The following is a 17,032-nucleotide window of genomic DNA, read 5'->3' as shown; positions in this document are numbered from 1 at the left end:
CAGCTACATCCACCCAAGGCAATAGTCTCTGAACGTCCACTCTATCTATCCCCTCATCTTCTTAAAAACCTCCATTAAATCACCTCTCATTCTCCTCCGCTCTAAAGAGAAAAGCCCTGGCTCCCTCAATCTTTCCTCATAAGACCTACCTTCGAAACCAGGCAGCATCCTGGTAAATCTCCTCTGCACTCTCTCCAATGCTTCCACTTCCTCCTTATAGTGAGGTCACCAGAACTGAATACAATATTCCAAACATGGTCTCACCAAGGTCCTGTACAGTTGCAGCATAACCCCATGGCTCTTAAACGCAAACCCCCAGTTAAACGCTAACACACTATAGGCCTTCTTCACGGCTCTAACCACTTGAGTGGCAACCTTCAGAGATCTGTGGATATGAACCCCAAGATCTCTCTGTTCCTCCACATTCCTCAGAACCCTGCCGTTGACCCTGTAATCTGCATTCAAATTTGTCCTACCAAAATGAATCACCTCGCACTTATCAGGGTTAAACTCCATCTGCCACTTTTCAGCCCAGCTCTGCTTCCTATCAATGCCTCTTTGCAACCTACAATAGCTCTCCACCTCATCTACTACCCCCCCAGCCTAGCAAGGTCACCAACCCAACCTGGGAGGCTATGGCTGCAATAGCTAGCTTGCTCCATAAGAGAACAGGGTGCAGTGCTGAAAAAAGATGAATAACTTTCTTCATTCAGCCAGGATAAGTCTGCCTCCTCATGTGTCCTGTAGCACCGCCAACTCACTTCTCACACCTCCATGGTGATCCCACTCCCATCCACTTCACGGGGGCCCAATACCTGCCATGCCAACCACCCAACCCTCTTTCCGTGATTCACCCGAGCAGCTCCTCTTTTAATCAAATCTGACCTGGCTGGATTCTCGCCTACACTCTCCACACCTGACTCACTGTGGGACAAACCTGAGCACAATCAGCTCGAGAATGTACAGCCTGCTGCAATGCTGCCAAAACTTAAGACCCAAACTTCCTTGGAGGAATGAGCCTTTGAGCTTGCTGGAGACAATCAGGATCAGACATTTGCGGCGGGCAAGGTGGGGCTAACAATACAAGTGAGAATCTTTAACACAAGGGTTGACACTGCTACCTCATAATGCCATGGATCCAGGTTCAATTGCAGCCTCAGGTCACTATCTGCATGAAGTTTGCATCTTCTTCTTTGTCTGCACAGGTTTCCTCCAGGTACTCCAGTTTCCTCCCACGGTTCAAAGGTGTGCAGGTTAGGTTGATTGGCCATGATAAATTACCCTAATGTCAAACGGATTTGCAGGGTTAATGAGTGGGGTTACGGGAATGGGGCCTGGATGGTATTGTGGCCAGTACAGACTCGATAGGCTCAAATGGCCTCCTTCTCTGTTGTAGGAATTCTATAATCTTATTGATGACATCCAGCCATGGTGTAAGCTTCAGATAAATTACCTTTCTCCTATCAGTGTTCCTCTGTCCTGCACCCATGCCACCTTGCAGGGCAATCAGTTGACCAGCTTGGACCACCCTCATTGTCCTTGGAGATCACAGACTTCAGCAGCTCCGAGGGAGACAACTCAGAGACTGGCACCGAAGAGGTGTCAGAGCTGGCACCCGCACCCTCCACCTGTGCAGATACTCACACTTTGGTGGGAATAACTAGTAGGATTCTGAGTCACTCACTTGTGAGCACTTCATCTGAAGATCCACAGAAGGCAGATGCAGAAATGTTCCAGGGATCTGGCACTCAGAGGGATGCCAGAGCCCTGGACTCTGCTAGCCAAGGCTAATAACGTGCCCATGGGTTCAGTCATCCCTGAGCTGCTGGAGCTATAAAGACACACTCACAAACATTAAGAAAAGATGTCAGCATTCCTCCTCAGACTGCAAGGCCAACTGGAAGAGTCCCATTGTCTTCTGTCCACTCCAATATCCCCCTCGCCCTCAGAAGTGAGGTCACCAGGTTCTCGCTTTTACAGAGCTGCTGTAAATTGCGCTGATGTGATGTTTCGCCGGCACTCATTGAATATTCAATGAGGAGGGAAATCCTGGTCTGAGGGCTCATTAATAAGATGTTAATGTATTTAAATAAATACAGGACCCTTATTATGTTATCAGCGAGGGAGGTGGAAATTGTGTGGAAAATGTGGAAATCGGAAAATGTGAGCTCGCAGCGAGAATCGCATTTTCTGATTGTCGTGATATTTTGTACCTGTGTTGCTATTCTCGCTGACAGTTAGTATGGGCAAAACATTCCACCCACTGTTTCTCTCTCTACAGATGCTGCCAGACTTGCTGAGTTTTTTCTAGCACTTCATAGTTTAATTTCACATATATCTGCCCTTTTAACCAGGTTGAAAATAAACTAACCAGCAGTCCTTAAAGAAACCAATGAAATCTACTCCAGAAACAACCTAGGAAGTACCAAAGATCTTTTTTTGATGGGGCCAATAGAAACAGCACCATTCCTCCTGAATGCACAACATCTACCTGAACTGTCTGGTTACTGCTGGCTCAACTGAGGGCACCTGATTTTGACACAGCCCCTCTGATTCCACATGAGAACCAGCTGATTTCTCACCCGCGCACATACACAACGAGCTACAACAGGCATATGCCAATCATTAGCAGCATGTCAATAGCTGAAACGCAAGCCACAAAGTGACTCACGCAGTTGGCGGGTGCACTCTGTGTACCGCCCACCTATTCATTCTCCGTCTGTAGTTAAAATTGCTTCCCTCATTGTCAAACTGGGGAAAAAAGCAAGAAAGGAGTAACGAGGCCAAGATCTGAAATTGCTAATGTTAACTTTGAGACCAAAGGATTGACTACTCAGGAAGCTTGCGCTGAGCTTGGTTGCAACAATGTAGAAGGTCTGGGGTGGTGAGCAAAATATGAAATTGCCTCGAAGCATTTGAATAAATCGACTACCCTGCCCTGTACTGCTCTTGCTACTATTGTTCCATAATCCATGCTAACCTATGCAATTGTCCCTTCTCTTGTAGGTTTATGATGGTCTGGATGAAACAGCTCCCTTGTTGGGAAAACTGTGTGGTAATTTAGCTCCAGAAGGGATCACCTCTACTCACAATGTAATCCATGTACGATTCCGCTCACAAAGCAGTGATCAGCACAGAGGATTCAGAGCACGGTTCACTCAAGGCATGTCCAAATTAAACTTTTATTTTAGAAGATTTATATAGAATCCATAATATGCAGAAAGAGGCCCATTGAATCTGCACTGGCTCTTTGAAACAGTGTCCTACCTAGATGTCTCCCTTCTGCCCTATCCGCGTAGCTTGTGCATTATTTAACCCAGAAAGTGCTGCTTTCACAATCTGTTTTGTTTACAGCGTGTGGATCCTATATTATTACTGATGACATTGGTGGAGCTATCACATCACCTTTGTATCCCCACAACTATCCAAGCAATCAGAATTGTAGCTGGATTATTCGAGCCCAGAAGCCATGTGAGTAAGACTCTCACTATGACCACTATTAGAGTCCTGTGTGGTTTTTTTTGGTGAATGTATTAGCTAATGCTGAACCATTTTCCTTTCTGTGTGCGGTTTACCAGCCAGGAAATTAATCATCATTTACGTTTTACTTCAGTTAACTAGTTTATATTGGTGCTGACAAAACGGGGGTGCTAATTTGCAGGAGCACTGGAGTAATTCACATTGGTTCTTTTCAGTTGGTGTTTAGAGAAGATTCTCCCACACTCTGTGCACTGCAGAGGCCACTGGCGTAAATATCATTAAATTTCAGGGGACAGGGCCTATTCACGCTGGAGAGATTGAAACTAGCAGGCCCCTGCGCAAGCACAATGTCCCTGAAGTGTCGTCCTCCAGATCACTGGCCAGCGATCCCCAGGATCCATGGAGTGCTGCCCCCCCAACCTCCCCCTCAGCCCCCCCACGCCCCAATTGCAGCCCCCTCCATTAGAGGTCAGCCCTGAACCCCCCCCCACACCATGCTGGCCCACCTTGATCTCCAGCCCACCCCCAGCATGGATGACCCCCCCCCTCTAACAGGCAAACCCCACCCTCTCACCTCCTAGCTGACCACCTCCTACCAGCCTGCCCAGATCGCTGGCCTCCCTCCAGCCCCAATCGGATCCCAGTGCAGAGTGGCAATGGGACCCCCACAACACTGATCGCCCCAAGGCCCTACCCCCAGCAGGCCCTGCCCCCTAGGCATTGCCCCTGGTCCTGTGGGCAGTGCCAAGGTGCCCCTTGGGCATGGACACTTTACCCCTTGGTCAGTACCAGGGGCACAGACTTGCACTGCCAGGGTGCCCATGCCCAGGGGGCATACCCCCACTGCCCAACCCCCCGAGGGCCCCGATTGCTTCCCTTTCACTCCAATAGGGTCATCCTGTTTGTTCCCCAAAAGTAGGGGGCTACAGTAATCCCTGTTGGAGTGAAACACTCTGGCAGAGTGGGAGATGCTCGCGGGCCCAGAGACTTCAGTCCCGATGCTATTTGAATACTAGCCCCGCCTCCCAGCAGATTTCCGGTGCTGTGCAGAGGCCACTAGAAATCTGGGCCTGGGAGACACAAGTGTGCAGCAAACGCTCATGGCAATTCCGCAAATTGGCCAATGTGCAATCCTCCTGGCCTACTGTGTTAAAAAATTAGTGCAGTGGGATGGGAGAATTACCCCCAACAGGTCACTCATAGCTCAGCTGACAGCATTCTCACCTCTTGGGTCTCAAGCTTGTGGGATCAAGTCCTTTTGCAGAGATTTCAGGAGATGACCTAGTGCCACTTTGGGCAAGTGCTTTACTTTTGAAGCTGCTGCCATTTGAGAAGATGTTAAACTGAGACTGTTTGCCAACTCAGGTGGGCACAAAAGAATCAATCGTGTTGTTTCAAAGAAGAGTAGGGGACTTTTCTCTGGTGTCCTGGCTAATATTATTCTTCAACAAAAGAAGTCTTTCTGATGTCCCCAGTCTCACAGATGCCAGCATTCAACCAATTTGAGTCACTCCATATGACATTAAAAAATGCCTGAAAGCACTAGATTCTGCAAAGGTTATGGGCCCAGGCAGCATAAGGGATTTAGAAATGAAGATCTGTGCTCCAGAACTTCTAGTCAAGCTGTTCCAGTACAGTAAACATTGACAGCTGTGTGGAAAATTGCCCAGGTATATCCTGTCCACAAAAGCAAGACAAATCCAATTCGGCCAATTAGGCCACTGTAGAACATTACAGAATCACAGAATATTACAATGCAGAAAAAGCCCTCTGGCCCAGTGATTCCACACAAATGCAAGAAAGGCCCTGACCTGTCCATCTAATTGCACTTGCCAGCACTTGGCCCGTAGCCTTGAATGTTATGGCGTGCCAAGTATTCATCCAGGTACATTTTAAAGGATGTGAGGCATCCCGCCTCCACTACCCTCCGAGGCAGTGCATTCCAGACCGTCATCACCCTTTGGGTGAAAAAGTTTTTCTTCAAATCCTTCCTCATCTCCCATCTCTCACTTTTAATTTGTGTCCCCTTGTAACTGACCTTTCGACTAAGTGGAACAGTCGCTCCCTATCCACCCTGTCCATGCCCCTCATAATCTTAAAGACCTCAATCAGGTCACCCCTCAGTCTTCTCTGCCCCAGAGAAAACAGCCCAAGCTTACCCAACTTCTCTATATTACTTAAATGTTCCATCCCAGGTAACATCCTTGTGAATCTCTTCTGCACCTGTTCCACCCCTCTCCTATCCTCATAGCTACTGAGAATAATACATGTGAATGAATTATTGAAATAAACACTTGTCAGAGCTGACGAAGAGTCATCTAGACTTGAAAGGTTGACACTATTCTCTCCCCACAGATGCTGTCAGACCTGATGAGATTTTCCAGCATTTTCTGTTTTTGGTTCCAATTCCAGCATCCACAGTGTTTTGATTTTATCATCTCCTTACTCTTGTACTCAATGCTTATTGTAATGAAGCCAGCTCTCTCAATATGCCTTATTATCTTCAATGACTTATGCACATATACAGCTAGGTCCCTCTGTTCCTGTTCCTCCCATTGAGTCTCTGCCTTCATTTTATACTGCCTCTCCATATGCTTCCTGCCAAAACGAATTACCTCACATTTCTCTGCATTGAATTTCATCTAACACTTCTCTGTCGCTTGTCATTTTGAAATTCAAGACGCTCTTTATTAGTTTTCAATCTTCATTTCATCTGCCAATTTTGAAATCATGCCCTGAACACTACAACTTAGGTTATTAGTAAATATTGGGAAGAACATAGGTCTCAACGCTAAGCCCAGGGGAACCCCAGTCCAAACCTTCCTTCAATCTAAGAAACAATCATTAATCACTACTCTGTTTCCTGTTACTCAGCTAATTTCTTATCCAAGAGCCGACTTTCTCTTTTATTCCATAATTTTCATTTCCTCTTGTGCAGTTTTGGGCGCCGCACCTGCGCAAGGATATTTTGGCCCTGGAGGGAGTGCAGAGGAGGTTTACTAGGCTGATACCGGAGTTGAGGGGGTTGAGCTATGAGGAGAGGCTGAATAAACTAGGCTTGTACTCGTTAGAGTTTAGAAGAATGAGGGGAGATCTCATTGAGACGTATAAGATGATGAATGGGATGGATAGGATAGAGGTGGAGAGACTCTTCCCGCTCAGAAAGGACAGTAGGACTAGGGGGCACAGCCTCAAGATAAAGGGGAGGCGGTTTAGAACGGAGTTGAGGAGGAACTTCTTCACTCAAAGGGTGGTGAATCTCTGGAATTCTCTGCCCGTTGAAGTGGTGGAGGCTGCCTCGCTAAATATTTTTAAGAAGCAGGTTGATGGGTTCTTGATAAGAGAGGGGATTAAGGGTTATGGGGAGAGGGCGGGAAAGTGGAACTGAGCCACAACAGATCAGCCATGATCTTATTGAATGGCGGGGCAGGCTCGAAGGGCTAGATGGCCTACTCCTGCTCCTATTTCTTATGTTCTTATGTTCTTATTAATACCCTTGGATGCAAATCATCCGGACTGGATACCTTATCTATTTTAAGTAAAGGTAGCCTTTCTAACAGCTCTTCCTTCTTAATTGTAAATTCTTCGAATGTGCTTCCATTGTATTTTCTACCTGACATCTGTCATATGCACTGTTCTTCCTTTTCACCTTCACTGGCATGATAGCACAGTGGTTAGCACTGCTGCTTGACGGGGCCAGGGACCTGGGTTTAATCCCTGGCTTGGGTCACTGTCTGTGTGGAATTTGCATGTTCTCCCTGTGTCTGTGTGGGTTTCCCCCGGGTGCTCTGGTTTACCCCCACATTCAGAAAGACATGCTGGTTAGGTGCATTGACCTGAAAAGACACCAGACTGTGGCGACTCAGGGAATTTCACAGTAGCTTCATTGCAAGTAAGCCTCACTTGTGACTAATAAATTAACTCTAATGAATACAAACCTAGTCTCGCCAACCTTTTCTCATAAGACAACACAGCCATTCTTAGTTTATTAGACTAATAAACTATCTTTGAACTGTTTCTAATGCATTACATCTTTCCTTAAAGATGGAGAACAATACTGTACACAATATCCCAGATGTAGTCTTATCAATGCCCTAGACAACTGAAGCATAATTTATACAACTGTAACCAATTACCCTGACAAATGATAAAATTCTATTAGCTTTCCTAATTACATGCCGTATGCTAACCTTTTGCGATTCATGCACTAGGACACCCAGATCCCACTGCACCTCAGAGCTTTGCAGTCTCTTGCCAATTAGAAAATAAGCTTTTTTATTCTTCCTGACAAAAGGGACGAATTCACATTTACCCAAACTATATTCCATTTGCCAGCATTTCATCCACTCTCTTAACTTATTTATGTCCCTTTGAAGCCTCCTTATGTCCACTTCACAATTTACTTTCCTACCTATCTTTGTTGTCAACAAATTAGCAATCGTACTTTCAGTTTCTTCATCCAAGCCATATCTATAAATTTTTGAAAGTTGAGGCTCCAGCACTGATCCCTTTGGTACATCACTTGTCACATCCTGCCAATCAGAAAACAACCCATTTATGCTAACTAGCTAATCTTTAATTGATGCTAATTTGTTACCCCATACACCATGAGCTTTTATTTCATGCAATAACGTTTGATGTGGCATCTTATCAAATGCCTTCTAGTATTCTAAGTACAGTACATCCACTGGTTCCTCTTTATCCACAGCACATGTGACTCCTTCAAAGAACAATGCCTGTCCAGTCATTTGACTGGAAACATACTGCTGTAGAAAATGATCTTGAACACATTTCAGGAACTCTCACACTTTTGTGCCTTTGCACTCTTCATATCCCAGTCTATATTTGGATAATTAAAGTTCCCATTAATATTACTCTATACTTTTCTGTATTGATGGAGGTTATTCATGAAGGCTCACCTTCTCAACCTTGCCCCTCGCTTGAGGTGTGGTGATCCTCAGGTTAGGTAACCACCAGTCGTCTCTGCCCCTCAAAGGAGAGAGCACTTATGGTCATCTGGGACTATGGTGACTTTACCTTTTATAATTCTTGCATCTATCTAATTTCTTTGCGAATTCATTTCTCTATATCACTAGTTGGTTGTCTACATATTATATTGATCAATGCTATTACGCCCTTTTTATTCCTTACTTCTAGCCAGAGAGATTCTATCCTTGACCCTTCTGGAATATTCTCTCTTTCCTCTACTGTAATACCATCTGTAACATGTCACTAGTACTAATTAATGTTAAACAAATAGGTTAGTGAACCCATTAACAAAGCCAAAATATTCATCTGAATATATTAAATATATGCTACTATTCATAACGTGTAGTTCTAAAGCCAGTACCTCTTGGGTTTCTTTGTAGGTTTTAACAATCAAGGCTACTTGCTGCTAAACTAATTTTATCTGTCGGCAGTCATTAAATTCTTGCTCATTTATTTGGCAACAACTTGATTTTACCATTTTGATCCTGGGCGCAATTTAGATCCGACTTCAAAAATTGTTTTCATACGCGCTTAGCCTGAAAAAAATTTTGTGAGTCTGAATTGCACTGTGGGCAGGGCTTATTGCACTGGAAACGCTGCAGCTTCGAGTGGAGCTTTGAACTGCGCGTGTGCAGTGAGGAAAAAAGTGGAAAAAAACGCACCCCTGTCACATTGCTCCCGGGCCGTAAAAAGCAGATAAAGCTGCCTGGGAGTGAAAAACGGGAGCAATGGCCCCCACAGACATTGCCCCATACCCACAACATAACTGCCCCCTTATCCACTAATTACCCCCCTCCCCCCACTACCCAGACCGATCACGACCCTTTGCCCCTTTTCCCCTCTGACTGATTACCTGCTGAATGGCAGCAGACCCTCTCTGCCTCCCCATCCTCCCCCTACCACCGGAGAGCAATTGGCCTTTCTCCTGCCCTCCCTCATCAAAGAATGATCTGACCCACCTCCCTTCCCCCCATCCCACCACTGATCTGAGTCAGAGAGCCAGTGAAAGCTCTGAACTTATCTCTTCAGAAGCTGGAGCGCCCAAAACAGACTTCTGCCGATCATGTCTGTTTGCTCTCAATCTGGACGGGCGAGCGCAATGGTAAAGGGGGAAATGCTGGTAAAGTTGGGCGGGCAGCCCATTAATTCAATTTAAATGCAATTTTCAGGCCTTGGTAAAGTGGGCATCTGCATGGACGTGGGCGCGGATCGTGCTAATAGCCTCATGCCCAACTTTATTAAGTTTTCGCTCCCGAAAACAGGCGGGATGGAATGGTAAAATCAGGCCCTATGTGTTAGAATTGATGTGATTTAAGTGATATTGAAGTTACAGCTATGGATTGTTTAAAATGTTAAAAACAATTGTCTGAAAAAGCTGTTGACAAAGAGTCATCTGGACTCAAAACTTCAACTCTTTTCTCTCCTTAGAGATGCTGTCAGACCTGCTGAGATTTTCCAGCACTTTTTCTTTAGGCTATCTTAACTGCTCACCTATCTGGTGGGAATAATTTATTCACTGATGTCCCATATAGAACCTGCTATCTTCAGCTTTAACCTTCTTTTCCGAGCAGGCAACAAGTTGGGCATCTGTATGGAGGCAGCAGAGTCCTTCTTTGAATATGAAGATTAGAGTCCAGAGATGTCGTCATACCCCAACAGGATTCCATCCCTGATCACCTCCCCCACCATCATCCTCACTTTCACCCCCTTCATCCCTTTCCCTGCAGCTCATCTGAGGATTAATGAGCCTCCTTTTGGTGCCAGACCTCTGCTGCATGAGCTTGTTCTCATCTGCTGTCACTTCCTGATTAGGCAGGACATTAAAAATCAGCTAAGTCTTACACTAAGTTAGGTGAGGTGGAGGAGGATGGGGTGCCAAGAAATTTGGTACTTACCATGTCCCATCTGCATTCACAAATTCCATTCCAGATCAAATATGGAGTTTCCGCTAATCTCAGTATCATCTACTGAGGGCATTTCTCAAATATGAAGTAATATGACTGCACTGAAATTTGTGGAAACTGGTGAAAACAGAAGAATAAGTTCTGTTAGATCATGAAAGCTTAGTGTATTTAGGATAGAATGGTAGTTCCTTGTGAAAACGTTAGTTTAATAATTTGTGGAAGGAAACATGTCTGCTTGAGGTTTCCATGTCATGACTGTCTTTAATGATTATCAAACTGTAACTGCTGCAGTAACTGAGAATTGTTTTTTGTTAACAGTTAACCATGTTACAATCTCTTTTACCGACTTTGCAATTGAAAGCAGTGGTGCAGACTGCTCAGCAGATGCTTTGCAAATCTTAGATGGAGACAACTATGGGGCCCCCTCTCTTGGTAAGTGAAGAGTTGAGATAGTTTTCATACTGTAGTGATGGCAACAGCTAAATCAATAAAACTTAAACATAATGACAATGATCAGTAGCTTCAAACATTGGATGTCCTATTGGCTTTCCGGCACCGACACAAGAGTTACAATTTTCAAAGTAGGCAGTGTTTGCATCCAATTAACTGTCAGTTAAGCTCCTTGAAGAGATGTTTAATGAGTTGATGTGGACCAGAAGGTGATTTTCAAATTGCAGGTTGGGAAAATTGAGCACCTTCTGAGCAATTAAGCGATGTTTCTATTGAAGTAAAATTGTTTGATAAGAAGGGTGATTCACCCAGAGCAGGGCTAGGACTTATCTGTTAACGTTCTTGTCATTGGCCTGTACAGTGGTCTTCTGATCTCCTGCAATCTGCAAGGCTGTGGCTAGCCTAGTCTTGGCTGTTGTCTGCCTTGAGCATCATAGTTGAGTCAGGTTCTACCTCGTGGTAATGTCCAGTGCCAGTAATTGGGCACAAAGCTTATCTCTAACCCAAGTAAGGGATCTGCATTTTAAAGAGTCTTCTCAGTGACAGAGATAGTGACACAGTGGCATTGAACAAAAAACAAGACAGGACAGGAACAGGCCCTTCGGCCCACTAAGCCTGCATCAATTCCTAATCCTTGTTTAGAGCCACTACTTATTGCCCAAATGCAGTTTCTATCTCTATGTTCACCTCCCATTCATGTGCCTATGAAGGTATGCCTTGAAGGTTGCTAACCTGCCTGCTTCCACTGCCTCCACTGGCAGGGCATTCCAGGCACCCTCTGTGTGATAAACTTTCTCTACATGTCTACCCTAAACTTACCTCCTCTCACCTTGAACCTACGCCCTCTTGTAGTTGATCTTTCCAACTGGGAAAAAGCCTCTGACTCTATGCCTCACATAATTTTGTATGGTGTCAGGGTGTATAAATAATCCAGGTAATTGGATTCCCATTCCTGGATTGATGGTCAAGCCTATACATTCTTATAGCACAGAAGGAGACCAGTTGGTCCACCATGCTAGCCATTTGAGACAGCTGTCCAATTTACTTCCTCGTGGCAGATGTTCCCTATAAACCTATAAATTAATCCTCTTCAAGTTCATGTTCAACTGCTTTTGAAAATTTCTATTGGAATCCAATTCATGTTCATGTTCAACTGCTTTTGAAAAAATCTATTGGAATCTAATTCTCAGTTGGCATATGATTCAGATCTGAACAATTGTCTGTGTGCGGGCAATTTCCTTCCAGTTTGTTTTCAATTATTTACAATATATGACCTTAGATTACCAGCGCCAGTTTCCTAATTAACAGTGGAGTAGTTTGATTGTGTTACACGCAGAGGTTTTGAAACAATTGCAAGTTGTTTGCCTTTTTGCAACATGCACGCTCCTAGAACTTTTTGTGATGTATTTATGTCAAAGTTAGTTGTCTCCCTAGGATCATAAAATTGCAATGTAAATGCTTCTGAGGATGACTGTTTCAGTGCTTTGAAGAGGTGTTGGCCATCTTTGTGCCGTTAATGATGAAGAATTTTGAGTGAAGTTGGGAATATGTGGTAACAAGAAATCAAAGACCTAGACATATTTGAAGATCATCCTTATCTTGAGGAGTTGCCATGTCCTTAATATCCTCTATTTTACTTGTATCAGGACATGTGCCATTAATAGAATGAATAGAACACAGAACTTTATCTGCACATCAATATCACATTTCAGATTGTTGAACACATTATATGTCATGTACTTAAATAATTGCAAATTATGCTCATGTTCTTGCATTACTCTTCCCACAAAAATTATATTATCAGTAATACACACGCATCCTGGCACACTGTATATAATGTGGTCCATGTGAACTTGATAGAGATCTGGTGAACAAATAGCCCAAAAGGAAGTAATTGTAAGCAGTTCCAATCAATTGGGATATGAACTGTAGAAGGCACTTGGGTCTTCGCCATGAAAGAAGTACTAACCAATAACCATGCTTGGCACTATACTTCAAGAAGACTGTTGCATCTGCACATCTCGGATTCAGCTCCGCTATTGAGGATATTTTGAAAAGGATATGTTTCGAAGCTGCATTTAATGACACAGTAAGAAGTCTCACAACACCAGGCTAAAGTCCAACAGGTTTATTGGTAGCACAAGCCACTAGCTTTTGGAGCGCTGCCCCTTCAAAAGGTGAGTGGGAGTTCTATTCACAAACAGGGCATATAAAGACACAAACTCAGTTTATAAAATAATGGTTGGAATGCGAGTCTTTACAGGTAATCAAGTCTTAAAGGTACAGACATTGTGAGTGAAGAGAGGGTTGAGCACAGGTTGAAGAGAGGGTTGAGCACGGGTTAAAGAGACGTGTATTGTCTCCAGCCAGGACAGTTAGTGAGATTTTGCAAGCCCAGGCAAGTCGTAAGGGTTACAGTTAGTGTAACATGAACCCAAGATCCCAGTTGAGGCCATCCTCATGTATGCGGAATTTGGCTATCAGTCTCTGCTCAGCGACTCTGCGCTGTCGTGTGTCGTGAAGGCCGGTTTGGAGAACGCTTACCCGAAGATCAGAGGCCGAATACCCGTGACCACTGAAGTGTTCCCCACCAGGAAGAGAACAGTCTTGCCTGGTGATTGTCGAGTGGTGTTCATTCACCCATTGTTGTAGTGTCTGCATGGTCTCCCCAGTTTATCACGCTTTAGGACATCCTTTTCTGCAGCATATCAGGGAGACAAAGTTGGCCGAGTTGCAAGTGCGTGTACCGTGTATCTGGTGGATGGTGTTCTGATGTGAGATGATGGCATCTGTGTCAATGATCCGGCACGTCATACAGAGTTTGCTGTGGCAGGGTTGTGCGATGTCATGGTCACTGTTCTCCTGAAGACTGAGTAGCTTGCTGTGGACAATGGTCTGTTTGAGGTTGTGCGGTTGTTGAAAGGCAAGAAGTGGGGGTATGGGGATGGCCTTGGCGAGATGTTCATTTTCATAATGACATGTTGAAGGCTCCAGGGAAGATGTCGTAGCTTCTCCGCTCCGGGGAAGTACTGGCTGACGAAGCGTACTCTGTCCGTCGTGGCCCATGTCTGTCTTTTGAGGAGTCCAGTGTGGTTTTTCACTGTGGCACGTCAGAACTGTTGATCAATGAGTCAAGCACCATATCCTGTTTTTATGAGGGCATCTTTCAGCATCTGGAGGTGTCTGTTGTGATCCTCCTCATCTGAGCAGATCCTGTGTATACAGAGGGTTTGTCCGCAGGGGATGGCTTCTTTAGCGTGTTTAGGGTGGAAGCTGGAGAAGTGGAGCATCGTGAGGTACAGTGAAGTGACCATCCTTGATGGCAAAGTGTATGTCCAAGAATGCAACTGATTCCGGAGAGTCTGATGGTGGTATGGAACTTGTTGATGTCGTCATATAGTTGTTTCAGTCATTGTTCACTGAGAGTCCAAAGGAAGAAAATGTCATCAATGTACCTAGTGTATAGCATCGGTTGAAGGTCCTGTGTGAGGAAAAGATCTTGTTCGAACTTGTGCATGAAGACGTTAGCATATTGAGGTGCAAAGTTTCTCCCCATGGTTGTTTTGTGTGTCTGGATGAAGAACTGATTCTTAAAGATGAATACATTGTGGTCCAAAATGAAGCAGATGAGTTGTAAAATTGCACCTGGAGATTGGCAGTTGTCAGCATTGAGTACTGAGGCAGTTGCAGCAATGCCATCATCGTGGAGGATGCTGGTTTAGAGTGCCAAGACATCCATTATGATGAGCAGTGTTCCTGGTTCAACTGTTCCATGTGTGCTGAGTTTCTGTAGGAAGTCCGTAGTGTAGCGACAGAAGCTGAGGGTTCTTTGTACAATGGGTTTCAGGATGCTCTCAACGTAGCTGGAGAGGTTCTTGCACAGGGTCCCATTACTCAATACGAGGGGATGGCTGGGTGTGCTTGCCTTCTGCATCTTTGGGAGGCAGTAGAGATCTCCAACGCGGGGAGTATGTGGGATGAGAACACGAAGGGAGCTCTAAAGGTCAGGATCAGATGTCTTGATCAGTCTGTTGAGTTCATGGGTGTGTTCTTTGATCGGATCTGAGGGTAACTGTCTGTACTGTTCCTCATTGTTCAGTTGTTGGTACACTTCTTTGCAGTAATCCATTCTGTTGAATATGATGATGGCCCCCTCCTTTGTCTGCTGGTTTGATGACAATGTTGCGGTTGGTCTTGAGAGCGCGGATGGCGTTGCGTTATGCTTGGGTGATGTTCGGGGCTGTCATCTGAGTGCTGTTGGTGAATCTGGTATTGACACACTTCCTGATGGGTTGGGCATACATGTCAAGTCGAGAGCAGCGGCCTTCCTGAGGAGTCCAAATTGACTCTTTCCTCTTTGGTTGCTGCACCATGGATCTCGCTGAAGTCCTACTCACCCGATGGAGGAGCAGCAGAAGCTAGTGGCTTGTGCTAATAAATAAACCTGTTGGACTTTAACCTGGTGTTGACCCCAGTTGAACGCCAGCGTCTCTCCACATCATGGCTTTAATGACATAGTAATAACATGTGACTGAACTTCACCAATCTGTGTGCTCCTGTGCTCTTCCAGTGATGCGATTGTTTTCCACTTTGTCTAGTTTGACTTTCAGTTTGTCTTGAATATGCATGCTACATTTATGTGGTGGATGGACCTGCATTCTCCTGCATGTATAATGTTGCAGCACCCATGACATTGCCAATTTTGTTGATGCATTTAATATATTTTGTTGTTAGATTGTGAACTGAAGTAATAGGAATAGTTTCTGAGGTTGATTTGCCTTGAGACATCACAAAAAGATTTTCTGGTCATTATCATATTATTGTTTGTTAGGGCTTGCTGTGCACAATTGGCTACAACATTTCCTACACAACAAGTGATGACATTTCAAAAGGTCTTAATTGGCTGTACAGTGCTTGGAGAAATCCTGTAGTCATAAAATATCATTCAGCAGTCACAATGCTGCATTTTCAATAGTCTCTGATGCGGAGACTTTGTTACAGTCTGAGCAAAACCCCCTCCCAAGAGTTGTCTCTTGCAATGTAGCATGATTTAAGGTTGTTCACCATGACATATCTGTATTTAATATTGCTGCCATCTATCCTCCCACCATTGATCATCAAGTCATGTTATTATAATGATAGCATACATCAGGTTTATTTACCATGCAGGATACAAGGCACCAATCACTCATAAGGGATTGGGTAAACATGTTGTATGTTCATTTATTAAAACTAAGCACATAAAAACAGTCATAAATAAATATAAAGCTTGAAGGTGCCAGTGCTGTGTGCGTGTTCTGCTCAAAGCAAAAGTGAAACTAAATGTAAATCACATAACACATTTTTCTTCCAGCGGTGTCATGCTGATATCCCTTAAAGGTATATTACAAAGTCTAACACCCTGGTGTAATACTGCTGGAGTGCTGAACTGTCAGAGGTGCTGTCTCTTGGATGAGATATTAAATCATATTTGCCCTTTCAGATGGATATAAAAGATCCCGTGGCACTAATTTGAAGACCAGGGGAGTTCTCCCCAGGGCCCTGGGCAATATTCATCCCTCAACCAACATCACAAAAACACATTTTCTAGTCATTGTCACACTGTTGTTTGTAAGAGCTTGCTGTGCACAAATTGGCTGCAACATGTCCTACACTGCAAGTGACTACATTTCAAAAGTACTTACTTGGCTGTAAAATGCTTGGAGAAATCCTATGGTCATAAAAGATGATACATAAATGCGCAACTTTCTTATTCCAATGTTGCATATTTAAGCAAGATATTGTTGAAGTGATGTTTCTGAAAGAACAGAACAACACAGTCATAAACATCATGATTTTCATTTTGATTGTGCACATATGGTTCCCGTCTAATTTACACATTATACCAAGGTATACTGTTAGTCTTATCATTATTTCTGCTGCAAAAGATGGATTGGTCATGCTAAATTGCCCCTCAGTGTTCCAAGTTGTGTGGTTTAGGGGGATTAGGGGGTAAATACATGGGACTACAGGAATAGAGTCTGGGTGGGATGCTCTGTTGGAGAGTTGGTGCAGACCCGATAGGCTGAGTAGCCTGCCTCTGCACTGTAGGGAATCTATGATTCCATGAAAAACTAGCTCATTATCTCATCAAAAATGACAGAACTGCAAAACAATCTATTTGTATACATTGGTTCCATAGAGATTATCGTTGCTGATTTAGCTTACTT

At 44.3% G+C, this 17,032-nt stretch overlaps 1 protein-coding gene across 1 annotated transcript in view; it reads left to right on the top strand.

Moving 5' to 3' along the window:
• The window catches only part of cubn (cubilin (intrinsic factor-cobalamin receptor)), a 327,704-nt gene that overhangs the window by 143,358 nt on the left and 167,314 nt on the right, over positions 1 to 17,032 (top strand). The window contains exons 30-32 of the mRNA XM_080214655.1: positions 3,007 to 3,163; positions 3,355 to 3,471; positions 10,692 to 10,805. Of these exons, the coding sequence (XP_080070781.1) occupies positions 3,007 to 3,163; positions 3,355 to 3,471; positions 10,692 to 10,805 (388 nt within the window). The remainder of the gene's footprint in view (positions 1 to 3,006; positions 3,164 to 3,354; positions 3,472 to 10,691; positions 10,806 to 17,032) is intronic.

This window comes from Carcharhinus amblyrhynchos, chromosome 2 (genome assembly GCF_965287045.1).
Source record: "Carcharhinus amblyrhynchos chromosome 2, sCarAmb.v2.hapA, whole genome shotgun sequence".
Classification (NCBI taxonomy): Eukaryota; Metazoa; Chordata; class Chondrichthyes; order Carcharhiniformes; family Carcharhinidae; genus Carcharhinus; species Carcharhinus amblyrhynchos.
This window is presented reverse-complemented; position numbering and strand designations above follow the sequence as displayed.